The sequence below is a fragment of the Hippocampus bargibanti genome, linkage group LG17 (genome assembly GCF_051943395.1).
Source record: "Hippocampus bargibanti isolate YZ-2025 linkage group LG17, ASM5194339v1, whole genome shotgun sequence".
Taxonomy (NCBI): Eukaryota; Metazoa; Chordata; class Actinopteri; order Syngnathiformes; family Syngnathidae; genus Hippocampus; species Hippocampus bargibanti.
The window spans coordinates 14,595,032-14,620,892 of NC_142750.1; the positions used below are offsets into that span (position 1 = coordinate 14,595,032).

The 25,861-nt window shown below is 44.2% G+C and overlaps 2 protein-coding genes across 2 annotated transcripts in view; both read right to left on the reverse strand.

Moving 5' to 3' along the window:
• Positions 1 to 1,978: 1,978 nt before the first annotated feature.
• grb2b (growth factor receptor-bound protein 2b) lies at positions 1,979 to 19,248 on the reverse strand. The gene is made up of 6 exons (XM_089018759.1): positions 19,022 to 19,248; positions 17,640 to 17,894; positions 8,688 to 8,785; positions 5,195 to 5,317; positions 4,685 to 4,853; positions 1,979 to 3,743 (listed from the first exon to the last, which is right to left on the reverse strand). Exons 2-6 carry the CDS (start codon positions 17,715 to 17,717, stop codon positions 3,558 to 3,560), a joined length of 654 nt encoding a protein of 217 aa, XP_088874885.1. The 5' UTR covers positions 17,718 to 17,894; positions 19,022 to 19,248; the 3' UTR covers positions 1,979 to 3,557.
• Positions 19,249 to 20,671: 1,423 nt separating this feature from the next.
• usp43b (ubiquitin specific peptidase 43b) overlaps positions 20,672 to 25,861 on the reverse strand; it is a 36,049-nt gene continuing 30,859 nt past the window's right edge. The window contains exons 14-16 of the mRNA XM_089019107.1: positions 25,513 to 25,683; positions 24,330 to 25,336; positions 20,672 to 23,425 (exon numbers count right to left, since the gene is read on the reverse strand). Coding sequence (XP_088875233.1) covers positions 23,402 to 23,425; positions 24,330 to 25,336; positions 25,513 to 25,683 — 1,202 coding nt within the window. The 3' untranslated portion in view covers positions 20,672 to 23,401. The remainder of the gene's footprint in view (positions 23,426 to 24,329; positions 25,337 to 25,512; positions 25,684 to 25,861) is intronic.

The window sequence follows — 25,861 nt, forward strand, 5'->3', positions numbered from 1 at the left end:
CCAACAAGAAGCGCCGGACGAAGCAACGCACACTTACTGTGTCGGACTGGGTCCGCATTTGCCGGCCGTGCTGCTCTCACAAATTGGACTCATTCTGGACAGCACCAGTCCAGATTACCGCCCAACTCGGACCGACCACCTTCTGTCTGGCTGACGGGTCCCGTTGGCATGCCAGCCGCCTAAGGAGAGTGGCGGCACCGACCCCCTCGAACGACTTCTCAGGCAAAAACTACTGACGCCTCGAAGAGCGTCGTGAACCAGCTGTGCCCGTGAGGCCAGAGCCTCGGCCAGCTCGCGTTCGCCTTTGCCCTCTGTATTTGGACAATTATCACCGATTTTGAATGTCCCTAGCCAGTGCTTAGCCTATCGCGTGGCAGAATAACCCACACGGCTAAGCAGGGAAACCGGCAGTCTACCCGGTTTCCCTTGTTACAGAGTGTTTTTGGTTCCTTCAGGGAGGGGGGGTAAATGTAGCATATGTCACACTGCTACAGAATGTTGCGACAGGTCGAAAAGCAGCGGTGACGTCACGACTGCAGGTAGACTAAGATGGTGGCACAATAAACATGTTGACAAAGCAACTCTCCTCTCTCATTCCTCCGGACACAACAAGAGGGATGACCAAAAATCCGGCAAGTTACTCACAGATAATTTATTCCTAACAATTTGATCTAATACAGAATTCTGAGTCTCAGCTCCCTGACACAGAAACTATTTGTGTGCCCCCAAATCAGTAAGAGACGAAAGAATGAGACTGTGACTGAGCAGCCCAGATTTAAAGATGTACCACATGCGTATTCCAATTTGGTCCTTCCTGGCATCTGGTTCACGTCTCTGTTCTCAAGGTATTTGCCGACCTCCAGGCGAGGTGGAAGGTAGATCAAAACTTGCGTCCTGCCGAGTCAGTGTTTGGTCACTTCCTTTCATCTGCGTTGTCCAGAATTTGGCCACGTTGTCATTTCACACTTCTTTTGTGTTTGCCAGCCGCCTCCCCTTCAATCTCCTGGCACCTGAAACATGTCTCCAACCAACAACACCTCTTTGTTCAGTTATCTAATTACAAGCAAAGCAATATTTATACTGATTTAAAACAGATTCTTATCTTACAGTGTATTGTCGGCGTTCAAATACGTGACATGTTTCGGCGTAAGAATCTGTTTTAAATTAGATATCAAGTAGACAGGATGAACTTAACACAACTAATATTTATACTGATTAAACTTACCGTTTATCTTGAGCAATGTTTAATATGGCTAAATAAATGTATATATTTCCTTTACTAGCTAGCTATTAGCTATGTAGCTAGTTAGTTACCTCATAGCTATCTATTTGCTAGCTAGCTAGTTTTCTACCTATTTGAGTTATTGTGGGTTGAGTGAACACTTGCGACTGTGGCTGCCGCTGCTCACCCACAGAAAAACCTATCCGGTGACTGTAAGGTGACCTTGAGAGTTCTGAAAGGTGCTTGTAAATGAAAGGTATCATCATATCATCATCAAAAGCAAATCCGTATTGATCCATTTACCAGAAAGGTGTCATTTGGTTGATTATTTTTGGTGTGGGGGGGGGGGGGGGGCAGCAATATGTAAATATAGGTTGAAGCGGGAGAAGAGAAATAAGCGCATCAAGAGGAAGAAAAATAAGCTGTTATGTTCAAACAATTTCAAATGTGGCCCCGTCCCCCGCGTAGTATGAAGTAAACAATCAAATCACATGCAGGATTGTAGTTGATTTTCCACAATCGGTTTGGAGCACAACCAGGAATGTGATGAAAAGGAATCTCTCCGAAATGCCACCATCTTCTATTCAAATTCATCCACTTCATTCTGACACGCAGAATTTCATGGAATCAATATTGGAAGCAGAGTTGTACGAAGCTGCCATTGTGGGACTATTAAAGGCTTTCTAATTCGGATAACTCTGCGACCTTGTTCTTCTCAAACTCACTCAGTGGCTCAAAATAATACACAATGCCCCCTTTCATTTTTTTAATAATTGCATTTTATTAATTGGAAACCAATAAACAAAAAAAAAAGCAAAAAAGCCGAACCAGAACAGTAGCATTAGGTAAGACAAGGCGAGAGAGAGAGAGAGACACTTAAATAAGAGTTCCATGTAGGTGAAGGCGAGTTGATGTGGGAGCGTGTGGAAGGACAGGCTACAATCTCGATTATGTACACTCATTTCTCACTGCAGGACTGGCATGCCCCATAAAAAAAAAGGGGGGGGGGGGGAGCCACTAAAACACCAGAGAGAAAGGCACTATCCAGAGAGAGCAAGGAAAACAAAAACAGAAAACATGAGGACAAATACTGGACAGAACTGAGATCAAAATCTTTGACACCCCAAAAAAAAATAAAAAAAAAACTCAACCAAGTGCTCGACAACACATCTGACAAAACATTATGGGAAGTGTTCATGTGTGCCATTTGTTGCTTTTTTTACATGCAATTATCCACTGTTGGCCCCCCCGCACACATTCCCTGTGCACGTATGACGAGAGTATGTATGCACGTTTACTAGCTGGACTGAACTTGGGACCACCGAGCGTGCGCAACATATCGCGGTCGGCTTCATCGGGCCTGCTGCTTCCCTCATGCTCAGATCTGCGGACTCAGTCAGCTCCATTCAAAAGGTGGCAACAAATAAATGTCAAGGTCATACATGGCTTGCCTCCACGGCGGCGTCCCCTTCACGCTCAATGACAGGAGCTTTCCGCTTCAATGGGGTTTTTCTTCTCCCGGCGCGTCGTGGACTTCCCTTGTGCGAGGAACGTCGCGTTACCCCGAGACCCTCTCAAAGAAATACTTGAAGGACGCACATTCTACAGCTACCAGATCTTATCCAAGACAAACCATTGAACATAATTTACAAATGTGTGATGAGAGGTAATACAGACAAAACACATACAAATATATAATAATATATATATATATATATTCTTAAAAAAGGATTCTCTCTATAGTGGATTGATTTATACAGCCGGCGGCTGATGTACAATGCTCACAAGCCAATCATCGTCGACATGGAAACTTGCTGTATCAGATTTTTTTAAAATTCATTTTCTTCTTCTTCTTCTTTTTTTTTCTAAATTTTCCTGTGTTTTTTTCTTTAAAACGGATGCGGCCAATAAAACATGCGGCAAAAGCAAACACAAGGCGGCAGAATGTTAAGAAGTTAAAAAGTAGACAGAAGCGGCCGTGGGAGGGAGTCAAATTTTTTGGTTCTTCCTTTCCCTCGCTTGCGAGGCGCTCAAAGTCTCGGTGCAAGTCGAGGTGGATTTTTGCTCAGCTGCCACCCACCACAAAACATCAGCCATGACAGCACAGCACAGCACAGCACAGCGCTCTTGTCTGATTTCTCGCTCTTATTTTTCACTTGTCGGCATTCTTCCTCTCTGCTCCTGCTATTGTGGGGTTGGTGAAGAGGAGGAGGAGGGGAGGCGTTGTTTGGTGATCGGATGAAGAGGGGAGGGGACTGATGACATCTAGAATGATGACTATGATGATGATGATGATGATGGTGGTGCGATGGCCCTTTAACATGGCGGGACTGTTTCACATGTTCCGATTGACCGGCGTGACGTAGTTGCGCGGGAACATGCCCGTTTGGCCGTGGCAGCCGCCTTTCCACCAGTTGGGGTCAGCGTTGTCCAGCACTTGGATGAAGTCGCCGCGTCGGAAACCCAACTCGCCTTCCTCCTGGGGGTCGAAGTCAAAGAGCGCCTGCACGTACGTGGAATGCTGTCGCGTGGCAAACAAGTGGGCAGGCGTTAGCTAAGGTGCGCCGGCGTCGCAGCAACAGAGAAAAAAAGCTCACAATGGCACACTTTCAATTACATGTCCATGTCCATTGAGCTAATGTAATCTCAGTGGCTTCAATATACAGGTAACATTACGTTACGACCGGCTTCCGTTCCGACAAAACGTTCATCAGTCAAAGGGACAAAAGTCAAAATCCATTTGAAATGGCCAACGTGATGTGACGTTTACACAAAAGGATCGTATACGATGTCAATCTGTTGTTTTTAAGCAACGTTTTCTAAACGGTTTACAGTTCATTTATGAATTTTAGTGTCTTTTTTTTGTCGTATTATCGATTTTTATTACTGTACAACTGTAACAGTAATGTATACCAAACTGTTTACTGTACATTTATGAATTTTATACTTACCTTTTAGTGTCGTTTATGCATATGCATATACATACTCGTTATATCGATGATATCGATAGTACTGCTTATTAAGATACTATTTCTATGAACGCAAGGAGAAAATTTACATGCCGCAGGATCGGATACATCAATAGTCCGGTTATATCGATATTTTTTCTGTATATATATATATATATATACTGTATATATATATATATATATATATATATATATATATATATATATATATATATATATATATATACACACACACACACACACACACACACACACATATACATATATACATATATATATATATATATATAAAATCGCTCTTCCTGCTGTCGTAAATCATGCCGGTCGTAACTCGGATGTTACCCTTATCATATTTAATAGTTTGAATTTTTACTATGGTTAAGATAGAGATCGAAGCCACTGATGCGACAGCAAGCCCACGTTAGTTCCTGCTCAGCGATGATCGCGCGAACAACGATGTAGCGCAAATCAAAGGAGTGCCACGGGGAGTTACCTGGTGGACCTGCTCGATGTCCCGCAAAAAGATTTGCTGGCTACGGGAAACGGAGGAGGTGCGATGGTATTCCACCACCTCATTCAGGGAGTTAAACTTCACCACCCACAGGAAATACTTCCCGGCGCCATCACGGAGAACCTTGAAGTGCTGCACGTCGATGCCAAACCTGCAAAGAATCACCAGCAGAAAAATGGTTGAGGCGCGGCAATAAAATGACAAAATCGTCCGCGAGGAGGAACAAAAGTGGCAGTGGTCCTATCGCGTAACTTGCGGCAACGTTGACGCATCTTTTGGGAAGGACAAACTGGAAATGCAGAAGAGGAAGTCAAGCCGATACTGGAAAAGGAGCTAACGGGCGAGCCCGGTTCCGACTTCACGAGAATAAGGAAGCGTCCGCCCGCCTTGATGACTCAGGCGGCCGGAGCTTGGAAATTGGTGAAGCCGATCGATCGTCCCGAGAGTGAGCAGTGACGGACGTGGAACCCCACTTGACACCCCGCTACTCACTTGACTGAGAGGGAGAAGTCGCCCGGCGCACTCTCGCTCTCTCGAATGAGGAAGGCGCCGTCCTGCCTTTGTTTGTTGAGCATCTCCTCTGCTTTGGCCCGAGGGATCTTCCCAAAGAACCATCTGGGGGAGAAAACAAACACTCGGGGCTGGTTATGTGGACGGCGGGAAATGCAAAAGGATCTTGGCCCATATCGTCGTAAGTGGCAAACACGGTAGGACTTGATCAGTAGCGTTGCGGCGTTGCTAAGCAACGGAGGGGAAAATCGCACGCTGTACATTTTGTTCCCAAGCAAGGTCGCGCCGGAGGCAGTCGACTTCTCACAGCTCGTTAGTAAGAAGCACTTGTCACTATTTTGTCATTAGAAATGCGCTCTCATCACAGCATCGGATGCGGAAATGTTGTAGCAGATTTATGTGGGACAGGAGATGAGGCAATCTCTTTTTGTTAATGGATGCTACAGCTTCAGGTTTGTTTTCAACATTTAGATGCACATTTCACCCTGATCCACTGGTGAAAACGATGCTTTGATCCTCTCCTCCTCCATCGAGGACTGCTTCATACAACAAAGAGGTTGCAGAAAACGGACAACCGACAGCATTTTTTTTGTTGTGACGAAAAACGTTTGATAGCATCTAAAATACCCAAAACACGCAGGCTGATATTTTTAGGCAAATGCAAAACAGCAATAAAAATGACCGAAAGTGTCCCACAACTGCCACAAAATGACCTCGGAAGTGGGGATTTTCAGAAAGTCCCGCCCCCAGTTTGTGATGTCACGCCAGGACGTCCTGCCTTGCTCCAGAATCAAAACAATGGCCTCACGGAGTTCAGATTGGGAGAAGATGCTTTCTTGTTACTCATCCACTTATGAATAGGATTCAAATAGTTCTGAAGAGGAAAGCACAAATGTTTTCAATTGATTAAAGAAGTCCTCCCGTATCAATTCGAGCCGTCTGGACTCCAATGTAGCGTCCCAGAAAATGCACAAGATGGTGCACAAGCTCCGTTGGAAATGAGCTGATTTGTCTGCTTGGAATTTGTGTCAACTTAACACCTTCTTTATGCTGTCTTTATGCAATTGGTAGTCTTGGTGCGACACACACGATTCACCATTGCATTATTTATGGAGCTTTCCTTCTAATTTTGCAATCAACACGGTGTTTTCAGACGAAAAAGTGCCCAAAATGCATTGGTGTCACTTGAGGAATCGTAATCAACTTGAAAACAAGACTTCCTGAATGTTCAGCGCGAGTCTTAAAATGTAAAATATAGCTCTATGCGGTGGAATCTTTGTAAAATGTGCTCAGTAGAAGTCATTTGAAGCGACTTAACAAATTATGGACACAACTTGTGCGGCCGGTGGTGTCGGTTGTCCTTTAAGATTGAATGACAGTCTGTGTCTTTTGTGTTGTGTCACATTATTTGTTATTTAGTTTTTGGTTGTTTTGACTTCAGGATGGCGCTGCCAGAGTGGCTTCCTTCACAGCAGGCAGGACCTGTATTTTGTTTTTCTTCTTCCTTTCATCACTTCGCTGCTGTGAAATGTAAATTATCCACTGCGAGACTGACAAAAACAATTCTGTATGTGTAAGACATAATAAAGATTTAAAGAAATAACAACAAATAAACTTAAAGGACAACCGACACCATTTTTTTTGTTTTGCAGCCCGATATTTTTTGTCAAATGCAAAACGCCAATAAAAATGACTTAAAGTGTGCTAAAACTGCAAAAAATTGAGCTGCGAATTGGGGATTTTCAGAAAAATCCCGCCCCCAGTTCGTGACGTCACGCCGAGATGTCTTGCCTTGCTCGTGAATCAAAACAATGGCTTCAGATTGGGAGAAGATGCCTTCTTCTTACTCATCCAGTTATGAATATGATTCAAATCGTTCTGAAGAGGAAAGCATCCATGTTTGCAATCGATTAAAGAAGTCCTCCCGTATCAATTCGAGCCGTCAATGACAGCAATGTAGCACTCAAGCTCCGTTGGAAATGGGCCGATTTGTCTGCTGGGAATTTGTGTCAGCCAATTTCAAATAGTTGTCTTGATTCACCATTGCGTTATTTATGTGTTTTCCTTCTAATTTCGCCATCAACACGAAGTTTTCAGAGCAAACAAAGTACCTCAAAATGCATTGTGTGTCGCTTTCTCGGCCAGGAACGTTCCCTCCGTGACGTCACGTCAGGAATCGTCACCAATTCAAAAACAAGACTTCCTGAATATTCAGCGCAAGTCTTAAAAGGTCAAATCAAGCTATATGCGGTGGAATCTTTGTCAAATACGCTCAGTGGAAGTCATTTGAAGTGATTTTACAAATTATGGACACAACTTGTCCGCCCGAAGGCGTCGGTTGTCCTTTAAGTGGCAGTATCCGATAATATGAAATTCTGTTTTGGTGTCAACGCAATTGACCCAGTGGGGGAAAAGGTTGCATTGCGCAACAACGATCGAGTCAATATCTCATTAAGAACAAAAAGCCCGCAGCTGATGACATTGAAAGCGGGTACCACCAAAGTCACTGTTTTGCTTTTGGCAAGCTGATGTTCAGGGAGCAACGCAATCTTGTCGAGTACACTTCAGGCTACGCCGTGCTCGGATTTAACCAGTGGCGGAGCGTCAAAGCCTTCTCTGCTGGCCTACAAATATCTGAATCATAGACTGATGTTAATTCTTTTGTCCATAAATTCTCATTAAATATTTCCAAATTGTCTTTCAGCTTCCTTTGATTATTTTTTCCCCTGATGCGCTGCTTGCTTCCAGATGTCTATTTGCATATTTAAGCATTTAACCATTTCAGGCATCATTTGTTACCAGGGTCAGAAATCTACCTGGATGCCTTCACAATCAGTTCTGCAGGCCGTGTCGATCAAACTGTTGCTCTAACCAATCAGATTTCGAGTTGGCAACCAAAAAGAGATACCCGCACCTTCTTGAAGGCACTAGTCAACGTCAGAGTTTTCACAAACTATGATTGGCTAGTCCTAGCCAATCATAGTTCGCGAAAATTGCTCTGATCACAAGCGGCTAGGACAAGAGTATACTGGCCAGAGCTAGCACACAGTATGGGTAGTGAGCTGCATAAGCAAATATATTGTGTTGATTTAATCACAGTTTTGTCAACCCAGAATGGCTGAATGAGGAGAATAAATGGATTTGGTTGGAAATTTACTGTTAAAGCCATTTTCAAGACGGACCTTTCAAGAAAAAATTAACATCATTCAGAAAGGTCGGTCAGTTATTTCCTGGCTAATGGTAGCCTCTCGTGGTCTCGTAGTAAATCACACCACACTTCTTTCAGTCTGGATTGATTCATATGTAGCACTACTGAAGGCCTAATGATGAAATTCGCAGCCCGCTACTGGATTTAACAGCAAATTGAGGGGTTTGTGGGTCACATCCGACGTAGCGGCTGCGTCTAATCAGGTTGCGAGAATCCGAGCATGCGGAAAAGTTGTCAGGATGGCAAGAGCGGTTGCCGAGTACTTACGGGTGGGGTTTCACATCGATGTAATTCTTTGGAATGAAGCCATCTTTTCCATTGAGCTCTGCCTTGTACCAGTTCTGATCACACTCTTCGTTTAATACCTGCCGATGACATCACAAAACAGGTCACACACACACACAGTCGCGCTCACAAACGACATCTGGAGATGCGGACTCGGGCCCGGTGACATGACGTGTAGAAATTTTGAGAGACTGATTGTTTTGCTCTCATTCTGAAGCATCGAATCAAGACCACTCTTGAAATGCGGCTCAGTCAGCAATGGGAGTCACCTCAGCCGCAACCTCAAGCGATTATTTCTGGATTGTATCATTCTTTGCGTGTGGCTTGTTTTTTTTTTTTGTTTTTACCGTATAATCCTCTCCCCCCGCCCCCCTGTTCAAAAATAGACCGCAGACCTTTACTTACGGGCTAAGAATGTTGCGGTGCACATTCATTTTGTCTAAAACGTCACTACGAGTGAGTTTCACTTCATGGTGTCTGAAAAATTCTTTAAATAATAAATCAAACCAAAATCAGTCATTGTAATGCAGATGAGCGCGAAGGCGTGACAAAAGCCAGGCGGCCGCACGATTGAGACTTTGAGCGGCTTGGATTTAAACAGCGTTAATCTGAACCCTTGGAAGCAGTCGTGCAGAATCCGTCAGTGACGAATGACTCAGTTTCACTCATTACAAGTTCAGAAGCTCAGAGGCTTGACTTCCTTTGATCGCATCGCAGCTTCATAATTCAAAGAGGAAAATATGTTTTTTTTTCGGGGGGGGGGGGGGGGGGGGGGGGGTAGCCAGCTGTCATTTGCTTTTGTCAACTGCAAATCCGCATATATCTAAGTGAACGCTTGAAGCAGTGGACTTCAAACACAAGTTGGTAGAAGTGCATCAAACGCTACAAGCGGCTGTGGTGGTCAGTTTTAGAGGAGCCAGAAAAGTGGCACCGTCGGCCGCAAATAGACATCGTGTCTCAGTTGTCGGCGGGAACATCATCCACTCAAACTCTTCATTACGGTACCACAATATATTTGTGTCACATATATAAATAGCATTACACATTCAGGAAGATTTAAAACAATAAACTCCGTCCGTCAGCATCAGACTTTAGTGAGTGGGATATCCTCGTATGTGCCAATCAAGCCGACCCGGTAAGCAACCCCAAGAGCTTTCAGTATTAACTCATTCGATGCCATTGATTCGGTAATTGAAAAGTGTGACGTGGAGCACCATTCCCAAATTTGTTTTTCTTGCAGAGGGGGTCGGGGGGTAAAGCGCTGGTCAGACCTCCGGCAATATTTTTTTGCCTTTTGTCCAGGTTAGTCCTCTGTTACAGCTTCAGCTGTTGTTGAAGCGCTATATAAATCAATATATGTATTGTATTCTATTTTGCACAACTGCCCCCATTTCAAGCTCAGATAACTCTAGACCCATATAACTTGGGAATCTACCCTCTTTGTTTGATGAAAGAAGAGAATCTGAGGTTTATTCTACTAAATTGAATGTTTATGTAGTCCGACAACTCATTCTGTGGGTCCTGTAATTTGAGTGAAAATGACAAAAACCCTGGCACTGCAGTGGACAAATTTGCACATCGTCTGTCAGTGAACGAGTTAAAGGGGAAGTCAACGTTCAACCAGATCTTCTGCGCCTGTTGATTAGGACCCAGTGAAAACGGACTGTCAAGTGACACGCTAGTCATATTTATTGATCAGAGCCATTTCAAGTCACTTCTTCAGTCGAGTTCAGATTGGGAGGATGTTGACATATCAAACACACAACTCAAACATTGAGCAGATTCAACACAACAGGACAAGAGGATTCATGCGCGCTTCTTGAAGATCCGTCGGTGTTTGTTTGTCTTTTCTATTTGCCAGTGAGGCCATCTTAACACAGACCACAGGAGCACCTCCACAAAAAGATTAGCGTGCACCCTACGGACAGCGTAGCCTAATCTGTGCCCGAGCGATTAGGCCCACAAAATCAAAGTGCACAGATGGTTATCTGATTTGAATAATCCACATTGACGCGGCCCTAAAAAAATGCAATTTAGCGAATATTGGCGACAGGGGTGTTTACCAAAATGAGCGAGCAGCAAGACAGCGCATCATTTCCTGGTTATAATCAAATCCGGTGGCTTTTTTATCTGGTGTCTCCGGGAACCAAAGCAGTACCGAATATCTGCTTGGCAGGCGTTTTTCATACCGTACAGAAACGGCACACCCACAGCCATATGTCGACCGACGGCCGGGTCATCTCTCCCCCGAGGCTCGCCATTGGACGATCTCCGTCCATCTCTTTGCGCTGACTATTTGTTTTGGTCTTTTTAATCTGTTTGAGGAACAACAGATATAAATTGCTATTTGACAGACCGGGGGACATACAGGGATTATCTTCTCTACAGCTGCCACTGCAGACCTTCTTTCAATTTATTTCGGGCACTCTAGAAATGCGGCAAATGTTTCTTTGTCAAACCCAGTCTGCCATTTGATAGAGATTCTGCATAGAGAAGACGTCTCTGATGAGGTTGATCTCTCACCCGGAGAATCGGCCTCAATGGCGAAAATGATTTCAAGCATGTCAAGTGAAAAGCGTCTGATATAACTAGGCCTCATGGGGGGATCGAAAAAGCTACGCCTCACTTCTACCGAAATATTTCTACCACCTCCCGCATTGCCTCTCTGTAGATTACTTCACTCGATTGATGTACTTCGCGTGTACGACGTCAGGCATACATTCCAGGCACGGAAGTGGCATTTGTTTTGACAAAAATCCTTCTTGGGCATCACGTCCTGCGGCGTAACAGAGCCTTGTATATATCGATATGTCTGTGGGGTCAGGCTACTGGGGTAATAACTACAAGCGAATGTGATATTGTGCACCTCACATAATATTAGACAAAACAAGTGCTAAATTCTAAAATGGTGCAGTCGTGGAATTTTCATGGGGGGAATTTAGTTATGGTTTTCCTTCAAATAAAATAGCAAAGCGAAGCACTTGCACCACAATCGGTCAATATTTTACTCATTCACTGCCAGACGATGTGCAAAAATGTGTCCACCCCAGTGCAGGGTTTTTGTCGTTTTCACTCAAATTACAGGACCTACAGAATATTGAGTTTTAAGACTACATAAACATTCAATTCAGCATAAGAAACCTTATATGCAGGTGCACCTGAGTGTATATGTGAAGTAATATTGAGCCACAACAGGTCTCACAACTCCTGTCAACAGCCACTGACTCAATTTCCACCTGTAGAAGAAGTAGTGCGTAAACCCAGCCTTTTCTGTAGCACTTTACATAGTAATGTGGTGTGCCTTATATTGGGAAAGCTTTTATATATTTATATACTATATTTGGAAACTTTTTTCAGTCATTGAAGGTGCACCTTATAGTCCGCTGCGCCATATACTGTACAGTGAGCCCCCGCTACTTCGCGGTTCACTTACCACGGGTTGGATTGGATTTGCCTTTATTAGTCTCGCAGTGGAGAAATTTACATTTCACAGCAGCAAAGTTATGAAAGGAATGAAAGCAGAAAAACTAAATATAGGAGCTGCTGGAAAGGCAGCCACTCTCGCGGCGCCGTCTTGAAGTCAAAACAACAACAAAAAACTAAATAAATAACATGACAACACAAAGACACAGAGAGTCATTCATTCTAAAGCCTTTCTGTACCCTCTTTGTTACACAAAGCAGTTCCACATGAAAGAGGAGAGGATCAAAGCGTCTCTTCACCAGTGGATCAGGGACATCATGGTGGAATGTGCACGTCGACTACAAGCTAAACGTTGAAGGCAAACACGCAGCTGTAGCATCCATTGACGAAGAGATTGTCTCACATCTCCTGTCCCACATAAATCCGCTTCAATTCCAAGCCGCAACAGTTCCACATACGCATCGGCGCTCCTTCTTATCGCGGGCTCCTCAAGCCATGTATCCATCCAGCCGCAGACTGTCCAACAGCACCGACCTTTCCGCTGAACAAAGCGGGGCTGTGAAGATGCTGCCCATTACAGGCGCAAAAAAGCACAATGGCCCCTTTGGTGTCCAGCGATGACAGTCGAATGGCACCGTCATTCCTCCCATTCAAAAACAGTACTGGCATATTCCAAAAGGCGCAACCGCTCAGCACAGTCTCCTCCTTGATGGATGTTGTGGTCAAAAATGCTGAAAAACAATCCGTATCCGTTCCACACGACGCACAACAACACAAAGTGACAAAAGAAAACACAAAACAAGACAAAAACGCCAACAAAACGCAAGGCTCATGAGAGCACTTGCTGACGGCTGCCTAGTCGGGTCCAGTGCAGAGCGGATTTTTTTTCCAGTTAGAAAATAAAGGACAGAAAAGAAATGCCAAATGACTGCGAGGTTTTGTACATGGCTGTACCTTGATTGGTTCCGAGCACACAAATTTCTCGGAAATGGGGGAGGGGGCGGGATCAGGGGTGGGGCGTCCCTACTTTCCAGATTTTCACCTATTGCGGGGGGTTCTGGTCCCCATTAACCGTGATAAATGGGGGATTACTGTGTATGGAAAATGGTTGAAGGGCTGCGCCTTATACACTGGAAAATACGCCACTTATTTCCATCTTTCCATTTTAACAGCCACGTCCATCCATTTGAAGGCACGCAAGCAGTCAAGAAATCCATGGCAAACCAGAAGAGATCCCAAAAGTACTTAGTCAAAGCATGGATTTGGATGGGAATGCAAAGTGTATGCTTCAGAAGATTTTGCTATCAAAAGCCAGCGCTGACAACCCATTTTTTTACTGAGCGGGATCAATGGGCTGAGTATTAGGCAAAGTGGGGCCCATTAATCAGGGACGGGCAGAGAGGCTTCGTGGAAAGTGAGGACGCAACAGGCTTAAAAGCTTCTTTCGTGGATCACGTAGAAGGAGTCTGACTCGGACAAGGTGGCAAGGCAGAAGAGAGGAACCGCTCGCTCATTGTGAAAATAGGAAAAGGAGGAGAATAAAACACACAAGGTTTGGCGACTTGTGTTTCTCAGTACAATGTGACAGCGGCTGCAGACAAGGGTAGACGGAGTTGAATGTGGAGAGCAGGAAGTTGGGGGGGGGGGGGGTTCGACTACAAACAGGATGTGAAAAAAGCTCTGCGGTGGTATTAATATAAATGATGCACACAGATGCAATAAACTCGCACTATTGTCAGGACAAACTACACAGTCTCTCGAAAACCTCAGAGTTTTGGGGAAGGTGCGGGGGGGGGGGCTGCCCGTTGCAAGTGACTCCAAGAAAGATGAAAGAAATTTGTGGAGAAAGGCTAACATTTTTAGAAAAGAGGAGGAAAAAGGCTGAATGACTGCTGATTCAGAATCAGAAAGCCTTCAATAGTCCCACAACGGGGAAATTTGATTGCATATTTGATCGTTTCTGATTGCCGAGAGAGCCAAGAAGAAAGCAAAAAAACAAACAAACAAACAAACAAAGAAAGAAAAGACAGAAATGAAAAAGAAACAGGAAGACAGACAGGAAAACTAACAAAAATTGGAAAAAAATACAACATAAAAATGTGAGAAATCTGTGCTTTTTTTAAAGGATTAATAAATAAAGTGACTTTTCAGCGCGATACTATGAATCCCTAAATCGTGACTTGCGTAAAGTGATCCTGATTTGATAATTACCTCTGAACACTCAGATGCTTTGTGTGAAATAAACAACACGGTCCCTTCCGAATGGATTCCAAAAAAAGCACAGATTTTATCGAGAAGAATGTTCTCGTCCTCGCATCGTATTTTATTTAATGCCAATGGTGATGGATCAGCTCGGTCCTTCAATACACTCTCGTTAAAACACGTTTTAAAAAAAGTGCTTCATACCACAAATGTTATGGACTTGGCAAAGGAAGAGCTCACTACCAACAACTCTGAAGAGATGCGATGGTTAAAGGACACCCGACACCATTTTTTTGTTTCCTAACTGACATCAGAAAAACGTTTGATAGCATCTAAAATACCCAAAACACGCAGCCTGATATTTTTAGTTAAATGCAAAACACCAATCAAAATGACTTCAAGTGTCCAAAAACGGCCACAAATCAGCTCGAAACTGGGGATTTTCAGAAAGTCCCGTCCTGAGTTCGTGACGTCACGCCAGGTCGTCTTGCGTTGCTCAAGAACCAAAACAATGGGCTCACGGAGTTCAGATTCGGAGAAGATGCTTTCTTGTTACACATCCAGTTATGAATAGGATTCAAATAGTTGTGAAGAGGAAAGCATAAATGTTTGCAATCGATTAAAGAAGTCCTTCCGTGTCATTTTGAGGTGTCTGGACTGCAATGTAGCGTCCCAGAAAATGCACAAGATGGCACCCAAGCTCCATTGGAAATGGGCTGATTTGTCTGCTGGGAATTTGTGTCTTGGTGTAACACACAACGATTCACCATCGCGTTATTTATGTGTTTTCCTTCTAATTTCGCCATCAACACGAAGTTTTCAGACCAAACAAAGTACCCAAAATGCATTGTGTGTCACTTTCTCGGTCAGTGACGATACCTACCGTGACGTCACGTACGGACTCGTCACCAACTCAAAAACAAGCCTTCGTGAATATTCAGCGCGAGTCTTAAAACGTAAAATATAGCTATATGCGGCAGAATCTTTGTCAAATACGCTCAGTAGAAGTCATTTGAAGTGATTTTACAAATTATACACACAACTTGTCCGGCCGGGGGCGTCGGTTGTCCTTTAACCGATTGCGCTTGACGGGCATACAGAAGTTTACAGGTAGTCAGCGAACGCTACGGGGACAATGAGTTTCAATTAAAAGTATTGACATTAAGCTAAGGGATCTGTTGTTGGGGAGCTTATTCTGTCAGCGCCCCGGGCTGTTAATCTTTATTTATTCAAAGATGAAATGAGCACAGCGCTTAGGGCAGCGGTCAGACTTTAGCAGCGGTCAGACGTGGCGTTTTGATGAAACGATGACGGTCACGAACAACAGAAAGGCGACAAAAATAAAGAAGAATGGGCCGCAACCTCACCCCCATTGAAGTGAATTTTCAATGACATGGTCGTCCGTTGATAGTGACCGATTGTGATGGGCCAAGGTGACTGTTTGCATCGTGACACACCAGAGGCCAAACGACAGAAGTAAATGTTGGCCAAATGACTCAAGGCCGCAAATTAGAAGGGAGCCGGGTCGGCCAGCTGTTGCGAAACACAGCCGTGCAGTGATCGCTCGCTGGAGGCGAGTCGTGGAACCTGATTACTAAATATCCAGGAGACAATGTGGGCCTTTCTTTCATCTTAACCCGTGGCCGCCGAAACCCCTCTCAGATGTACGGGTGGTCCAAGGACACGTGCGGCGTACGTACGACTGTGTGATGGCACTGGAATATGTGTTTCACATTATATGGGCCATTAAAATCATTTTACCCCTGACATTAACTCATTCGCCGCCATTCCCCAATGTATTCGGGTTGTGTTTTTTCTTGTGGGTGGTGCTGATAAAGCGCTGGTCAGACCTCTGGCAATGTTTTTCCCTTCCACAAGGGGACATAATATGCCTTTTGTCCATGTTAGCTCTTTGTTACTGCTTCAGCCATTGTTAAAGCGCTATATAAATCAATATGTATGTATTGGATTATATTTTGTACAGCTGCCCCCATTTCAAGCTCAGATAACTCCAGACCCATATAATTTAAGAATTAACTTTTTTTTTCTGATGACAGAAGGTTTCTTACGCTGCATTGAATGTCTACCTAGTCCTAAAACTCAATATTCTGCGGGTCCTGCAATTTGAGCAAAAATGACAAAAACCCTGGCACTGGAGTGGAGACTTTTTTGCACATGGTCTGGCCGTCAATGAGTTACAGACCCAGAGGAAAAATGTCAGACTCAGTTCATTTTAAAATGCAGTGTGAACATTTTTTTTTAATTAAGAAAAGCAAATAAATGGAAGGTCAATAAAATAATAATAATAATAATAATAATAATAATAATAAAACATAACCGTAAACAACGATGAAGAGGAAAAATTCAATTGCAAATTTGGCAGTTGTCTTTGCTGCTTGTAATTGTGGTACTAATCTCACGTAACACCGAAGCCTCTGCCGCCCACAGAATGTTTTTTAGGTGCAATTTCAATTGCTATTGATTAGGTGTCAATCGAGACTATCCAAAAAGGATGACGTCGCGATCAGAGGTTGAAGGCCTTGAGCCGCGCGATAAAAGGCTCCTAAATAATACAGCTTTCCTTTGAAAGAAAAAGTCCTGAAAATGGAGTTACACATTAAGCAGTTGCATCACGTGGTTCCATCTTCCTCCCACCGTGCATCTGTCTCGTCAGACACAGCTGTAAAGTAAAGGATGGATGCAGTTCGGGGACAAAACAAGAGGAAGAGGGGGAAACGGGCGAAAGGAAGATGAAAGAGTGAGAGAAAGGAGGATTCAATCCGACGAGAGGGGAAGAACGTTGGGCCTGCTTCTCAAGGCAAATTAGTCCAACGAGGAAAGCAGCCAACAAATGATTCGTGGATGGCGCCGGGGGGGGCAGTATTATGGCAGTCTATTTTAGACTTTACTTCACTCTAGAAATAACTTGAAAAGAAAAATCGCCAGTTCCAGCAGCAATATAAATACATGTAAGATAATAAAAAAAATAAAAATACGAATAAAATGTGTTTATCGGTCTCATTTTAATGGCTGTTACATACTACATTTCATTTCTGCCACAAATTTAAAAAAAAAGCATTATTTTTTCTATAGTGTTGTTTTGGTTGGCAGTTGAACTGTTGAGTGTAAGGCTGGACTCAAGCAGAACATTTCAAGGAAAACACACAATCCACAGACGACTCGCTACGGGTGTCAGGACTACACCGTGTGAAATATTTTGTTGTCTCGTTCTTGGCATTCATCAGAGCTTGCATAAAGCAACACAGGCAAAGTAATCTTTCCAACAAAAAGTAAATGCTTTCCACATACCTTAAGGATATCTCCACGCTTGAAACTAAGCTCATCTTCAGCAGTTGCTTTGAAATCGTATCTGGCAACGGCCTCCATTGCGTGCGTGCGTGCGTGCGAAATCACGTCTTGGCCCAAGTTGGGAATCAGGGACTGAATCAAAAAATAAAAACAGCGCTTATCCCAGCTGCAGATGCTTTGCTCCCGAGTCTCTCCTCCCGTCTGTGACCCGTTGCTTTACGGCTTTGACCTTACATAAAGGTCACAGCAAGGTTCCTGTAAAAAAAGGAGGGAAGAAAAAGAGGCGATTAAACAGACAGGCCTGGCAAAAATGCTTCTTCATAAAAAGCAGGGACACATCATCCTCATGCAAAAAGACAACGTAACAATTGACGGCAACTACTTTTGCCTTTTAAAATAAGTCAAATGGCGCTTGCGTGGACATTAACTCCATCCCTTCCCTGTCAATCGTTGACTCCTAAGCACCTGTACAGACTGCAGATTATCCAGAGCCTTCAGTGATACAGTAGAGCAACCTACACTTGTTAAACGGATAAAGCTGCTTATCTCATTAGGTTGTTTACAATTTGCATCAATCTAATACAGTCGGACGATCCCTAAAGTCATTAAACCAGACTCAACGGCGAATATAGTCACTATATATTTTTTTAACGAAGTTCCCTCCCCCCCACACATAAACGTCCTAAATGTGAGTAAGACGTTACAACAGAGGATGTGAAACACTTCCAGAAAAGTCGTTCGTGGTGCGCAAGAAAGGCACATAAATATGACTGCTATCGGCGGAAACACTTTTGTCTCATCGGTGATCGTCAGAAAAGTTAATACTATAATTGTTATGTGTCGATAAAAAAGAAGGAGCTGGCGTTCAAACGGCACACGCGTGTTTTCATTGCCACTAATCTCACTCCGATTACTCCGGTAGCGTCGAGTAGGAATGTAAACGTACACAAGCGACATATTTGGGATCATTTTCGTGCTTGTAAGCATTCCGTGCACACCTTTGCCTCGAGCCCCCAAAAGACTGCGCCGAGTCAAATGGGAGGCTAAAAGGTTAGCATGCCGGCTAACGATCGGATAACAATAATGAAGTGATTCTGCAACTCCCACGAATCTATCACAAGCAGGGGTGACATTAGTCAACAAGTGAGAGCGTGTTAAAGTTAAGCTACGCGTTGCTAAACGACGGGGAAACTTGCCGCTTGCTTCGCGGTAGAAAATTTGACAAGGGAGAAAACACCTTTTTTTTCATAGCGCAAGCTGTTGTTGCTAGCATAGCGGCACAGTTAGCCCCACTAGCCTCACTTAACTATACTAGCCTGCGTCGCGAAAAGGGAACAGCCGTACACTATTTTGACACGTAAAGGCTGGGAAGGGAAACTCACCGCTCGATGTATTCCGTGTCGATGTTACCCCCGTAACATTGAAATGAAATTGCGTTGTTAGCCGCTCGTCGTTCTCGGTTTTGGTGGTGGAAAAACAAAAGAAAATCCCCCGATGTGTGTTATCAATCGCTCCCAGCCCGTCCTCGGAGCCTGACTCGAGCGCTAGCTTAAGCTTGGCGACGTTTATTTCCGCTTCCTTTCACTGAGCAGGGATTGGTCACCTCAGTAGACATATAAACCTCCGATCGCCGATCTGAGCCGCCGTGGCGTACGACGTATAACACAACACGACACAACACAATACATTACGATAGAGGAATTTAAAACAGCCATTGCTGTCCCCATACCACTTCAAAATAAAAAAATACATCGTTTTATCAGCAGAACAAGGTGTGATATTTCATTCACATTAGTGAGGCCTCCACAAAGATTCTAGATTCATGTAAAAATATTCAGATAGAAATAAAGGCAATATTTAGTTGATGATTAAAATTTGATTGGTTGAATTAGTTTACAGAGTTACAGACAGAGCTAACACATTCAATATGGCGGTCCCTGTCACGTATAGGAGCTACGGGCAACGTGATCGCACAGACGTCTACGTATTATGTTTATTTTATGTCCCAGTGCTATTAGGAACTGAAACTCCGCCAGCCCAGTCTGTTCCGCTTGACCCCCCCCCCACACCCAACATAACTCTCACCACGCAAATTGCCTTCATCCGTGTGATTATTCGCGGAGGGGGCATTTTTTTGCGCTAAGTGACCACATTTGTTTTAAAACTCGAGTCATTTGAACTTCGATTTGACAAGACAAAAACACAGATAGCGGTCATGTTGATTTTTCCAACCTAGCACAGTCTGATCCGAATACAGTCAGATCATTCTACCAAATAAGTAATTTCGTGGAATGCAGTTTGACTCACGTTGCTGTCCTCCTCGTGGACTCAGATCGGTGATGATTAACACGGCTACTACAAATTTTGTTTGATTATTTTTGATCCTTACTGACACTAAGCTAAGGGAAGCCTCTCGTCTTGATTTAGTAAAAAAAACATTTCCAATTCATTACTCTTCATTTTAATATTACACGTGACCAAAGTATCTTAAATACACCAAAGTTTGATCTATACAACAAGATTATTTAAACAACGGTGCTAATGACTACACAAAACGGTTACATGACAACGACTTGGACGTGCTTGTGATATTTCCTCTTATTGCTTTTTTATCATTTTTCAGCCATCTGGTTTTCAAAATTGGGGCTCATCCGGAACTGAGACGAATGCCTTGTCACTACTGACACCTGGCGGTGAGATTTCAATTGTCGCAACTTCATGATTTTGGATGGACGTAACTTCATTGCTTTTTTAGTATGGACGTTACTCCAGGTCGCACAAGTCGACTGTGTCACACTAGACTAGGGTGTTACCATTTGAAATAAAATATTTCGCTGAACAAGGATCCAAAATATTAGGAGCAGCTCAGTGCAAGGTATGGCTGGCAAATCTCCCGAAAGAGTTCCTGATGCAGATAAGACTTGTTCAATAGACAGAAACCTGTGCTCTAATCAGTTAGAATCATTTAGGGTCAAGTTGCCGAGACTTCAAGTTAAATACATTTTAGAGAGCTTGTCAATAATTTGTATCAAAATGAATTGAGTTGTGAGAAAGTTGTGTTTAATGTGAAATCCAGAAACATTAGTACATGTAGCAGATATAGAAAGTCCAATACAGGGACCCTTGTGGGTTGTGTCCAGTTCAACTATGCCCTTTCCCCCCACACAAGAACATGAAACAATTCTGATCGTACACATCAGTACAAAACGTAAATCTTGAAAAAAAGTTAGTAATAAAATAGAATCTATCAGCATTCTTCATTTCCTATTGTTGAATAACGCAGAGTCGACCGCAGACGCATGGCAGGTCTATCCTTCACATTCCCAAATGGTGTTATTCCAGTGTGCCATTTTTAGGACAGTCACGGAGGAAGTGGCAATGGTTGGTTGATTTTGATGTATGGGGAGCACCGTTAAACGTGTCCTTCTTCCTACATCACGAAAAGTAGTACTACACAGTAACGTGATCATATGTAAGTTATTCAAGTTTAGTCGTCTTTTTAAAGTGATTTGAAGTCAACGGAAACTTCTGTCGACGTCAAATAGCTTGAAATAGACATTTTCGATTAGTCCCGAAAATCTTTCATGAGCAGGGCTTCAACTTAATTTACTTTAATTGCTGTATATCATTCTAACAATCAGAAACTGCACTTGGGTGCAAAAATAAATAACATTCTGTTGGCGTATAAGCAAACAAGTAGAGGATTTTTCATAGTTTAAATTCTACACCAAGATGGAAGTCGGGCAATTAATTTCCCGTATGTGCCCCGGTTCATCCTCATAAAACAGATTTGTACGGAACATATTTTCAATGAGGACCTGGGTCACTTAGAGACACAATCAAACTTCAAACAGTGTAATTATTCCTAAACTTGGAAGGACGTACACATTGTCATATAAGAAAATAGGCATTCTATAAAAGTGCAAATACAAAGACGATGATTGAATAGCCAATTTACAGTGCTTTTTTCCCAGTGTTTAAAAAAAGTGTTTATGTGTGTGTGTTTAACTGAACTGTATTTGAATTAAAATGTATTCCTGTCATGAGTGAATTAGCAAACATACCTCGGGTTTTAAAATAAAGTGATACCTCAGCTCACAAACTTAATTGGTTCCCAGAATGAATCATGAACCACTGGACATGATGTTATTCTGTGCATTTGTGCCAATGGATGGTCCTCACATGAGATTTAGCCTCGATGTTGAGAGTGACGTGGGAGCTGTGCCTCAGGGATGGGAATTGGGTTTTGAATTTAGGACACATCATCAGTAGTGCTCCAAAGAATCATTGGGTGTTTCGGACTTTCGTCACTAGCGACAGGTTGATCACGCCCGCGCTTGTGTCCCATGCCCAATCAGAAGTTGAGAAGCTGGTGGGAGGGGGGTCTTAGGTTGCTGACCTATGAGCCCAACTGGCCTTAGGGCGGTGGCTGCAATCTCCGCTGGGAAAACCAATTGCCGGCCAATGTCAACCCGCATCTTCCAATCCCGGCCGGGCCCTGGACAGCTGTCCAACCTCTAGTTTTGCAGGAGGATGGTTGGGCTTGTTCTCTCCCTCTCGGATAAAAGTCAATGGTGCTGTGCTGTGCAGAAAGTGTGTGTAAGGCGAAAGGTTCGTCTGCCGAACATGTATTTCCCATAAGAAACCATTAAAAATGAAAAGAATCCGTTCCCAGGTCCTCATAAGACATAATTTTCTACTAAATAAGCCATGAAACTATACAAAATATACCTTGTTTTATTTATAATAAATGTGCTATTGTATTGTAATTAAATAAATAAACTACATGTGTAATACCTTCTTTTTTGTCTTCTTAGGCTTAACACGAGCCTGTGGTGGGGTCTTTTTCGGTCCCATAATAGCAAAAGTACTTTACTCGATAACAAGCCACGTCTGCACTCAAAGGGAGTGATGAAAACTAGTCCGCCAGCCACCGTGGCGCAGTGTGCTTTGGTTCGTCCCACCACAGGCTCGTGTTAAGCCTAAGAAGACAAAAAAATATCGAGCAGAAGAAGGAGATCAGGGTGGCTGGCGGACGACTTTTCGTCACACCCTTTCTTTGAGTGCAGATGTGGTTTATTGTCAAGTGAAGTACTTTTGCTATTATGGGACCGAAAAAGACCCCACCAGATGCTCGTGTTAAGCCGAAGAGGACACAAAAGAACATCTGGATTCGGGTCGCAGGGGCAACAACAACAACAAAAAGTCAACAACTCCCCTCTCCCGAGCCACTTCTTGCAGCTCTTCCCGGGGTACCCCAAGGCCAGCTAGGAGATATGGTCTCTCCAGCGTCTCCTGGCTCACCTAGGGCCTCCAGCCCACTGCCCCCCCAAGGAACTACATTGAAGTGAAATGAGGAGTAGACTTGACACTATTTTGGTGCGGAGGAACTTTGTTGAAACGCGTGGAGTTTCATTTAGGCAAATAGCGGAGGTCCGCTGTATAGTAGTAGTCACATATCGTTGGGAGACAAACAAAGTCCAACGGTGGCAAAACCTACAAATGACAGCAGTAACTCAACTCTGCATAGATTTAGTTGAAGAAGACACACACACACACACACACACACACACACACACACACACACACACACACACACACACACACACACACACACACACACACACACACACACACACACACACACACACACACACACACACAGGTAAAAAGTAACAGTACTACTATATCAACGAAGGAGCAAAGACGCTCTTTTCCAGCGATCCTTTCAGGGTGGTGAGACATCTGTGACGGTCCACAAGTCATCGAGAGATGTCACAGAGGCACTGATGGAAAAACAAGAGCCCGGAGTGACTTGCAAAACACCATCAGAAGGAGAAATTGGTGAAAGAAATGACATGTTCAACTTTGAGGATGCACCTGTATTCCCTCCCAAAAGGGCTATTGTAGAAAGGCATGTTTTGCATTCTTCTTCTTCTATTTCTTATCATTGTTGCTTTTTTAAAGTCAGTTTTAATGATGCCATTAATTAGTTAAAAAAAAAATATGTTTCATTGTGGTTTTTATTACTTTTAGTCTATCTACCTTTCTCTCTCCCTTCTTTTACTCATTCCTTTCTTCCTTTCCTCATTCCTTCCTTCTTTCTTTCCTGAATTTCTTCCTTCCTTCGTCCATTCATTCATTTATTTATCAGTTGGCTAATTAAGTCATTAATTCATTACCTAATTAATTATAACAGTGCAACTTCTACTTTCATTTCTTTCATCACTTTGCTGCCGTGAAATGTAAATTTCTCCACTGCGAGACTAATAAAGGCAAATCCAATCCAATCCAACTTCCTTCCTTCCTTCATCCATTCATTCATTCATCTATTTATTCATCAGTTGGCTAATTAACTAATTAATTAATTGCCTAATTATAACAGTGCAACTTCCTTTCTTTCTTCCTTCCTTCCTTCCTCCATTCATTCATTTATTTGTTTATCATTTGGCTAATTAAGTAATTAATTGTACCTAATTATAATCGTGCAACTTCCTTCCTTCCTTCCATCCTTGCTTTCCTTCTATCCTTCCTTCCTTGAACTCTTCCTACCTACCTTCCTCCCTCCGTTTATTTATCAGTTGACTAATTAACGAATTACCGGTACCTGATTAATTACAACAGAGCATTTGTCTGGGCCGACTACAACCCCCCCCCCCCTCCCCCCAAGTGTTGATGACAACACCTCACCTTGATCGCCAAACATTCACGCTCACCCAGGGAGGCGGTACTGAACGGCGTCCTCCGCAGGATGGCAAAGCCGGGCTTGTCCGAGAGCGGGCCACGGCGGCGTGAGGAGGCGACGTCGCCGTTCCTCTGCAGCGAGGCGCACCGGTGAAAGCTCGCGTCCATCTTTGTCCGGATGTTGCCGACGTCACCGCAGTCGCGACGCGCGGAGCGTCCGTCCCGCAGCCGCGACCGACAGCAGGGCAGCGTGTCGGCCCGGCGCTCGTGCTTTGTCACGGCGGCCAGGGTTCCGTCGGACGGGGACGGTTTGGTGAAATCCGAACGCCCGTATCCGTCGCCGCGTCTTTCCCGATCCACCAAAGGCGATCGGGGGATGTCTTTGCGCACGAAAGCGGGCTCGACATAGGCCAGGAGGCTTTCTCGGCTCTGACCCTCTGGGCCCCTTTGGCCCTCCGCTCGAAACGGCTCCCTCGGGCATCTGGCGCTTCCTCCGAACTGGACCTTGTTTTTTCTCAGCGTGGAAGGTGCGCTGTGACTGTCCACTCGGGCTCCTAACGCGGCCACTCTCTGAAGTCGGACGTCCAAAGTCCCGCCGCGGGGGTCCTGGCTCGCTGGCTTATTCGATGACCTCAACCTCAGGCGGCCATCGTCGCCATGTCCCTCCGCGGCAGGCCTGCTCTGTCCCTCGGGAATTTTGGGGGAGTAGCGCGATTCGGCGCAACTCAGACTACTACCGCTCGGTGAGCCGCAGTCCCGTCCGTGCGTTTGCGGAGGGGTGGCCACCAGAGCGACAATGGGCTCTTTGGTACATCGCGGGCGGCGGCCCGACTCTAGATATTCCACCAACTCCCCCGACTGAGTCTCGAGCGAGTGCTTGGTGCGGTCCTTGGCTCCGAAGGACCATCGCAGCGGAAGGACTTTGCTGAGAGACTCCCTGGCCTTCGTTGGGGATCTCATGCTGACACTCCGTGCACGGGTACCACGGGCAAACGATTTGGACTCTAATTCATCTGTTGGAATAACGGTAAACAATATGCTAGCGCAGTCACATGGGTTGTTTGTCAAACTATTGGATTGCGGAGTGATCTGTACTTTATTTGCATACTTGGAGGCTACGCAGGTTTTGTTCACACAGGCAATTTGGAGTGCGACAATCACAATCCGAGACGGCATCTCGTATTCTTACTTGCGTCCGCAGTTTTGCGGCGCTCTTCAAACACCGACTGATCAGTGGAATCTGGACGTTGCGTGGACACCAACGGCACCGAGCTGGGTGCTGCTGACACCGGGGCACCTCTGTCACGAGCCCCAGCTAGCCGTACCAACCAATGGTCCGAAATGTTTGAGCTGGTGGAACCTGCAAGACAAAAAGAGAAGCTGGGGAGAAGATCACAATGTATCCCGACGGGTGTCCATCCATCTCATTTTTTTGCATACTATACATTCGGCATCACAAACGTTTTGAAATTGTGAACTGTATTTTTCGCAAATTGGATTGTCCTTGAATGGGTGCACGCTCCTTTTCCCTTAACTCA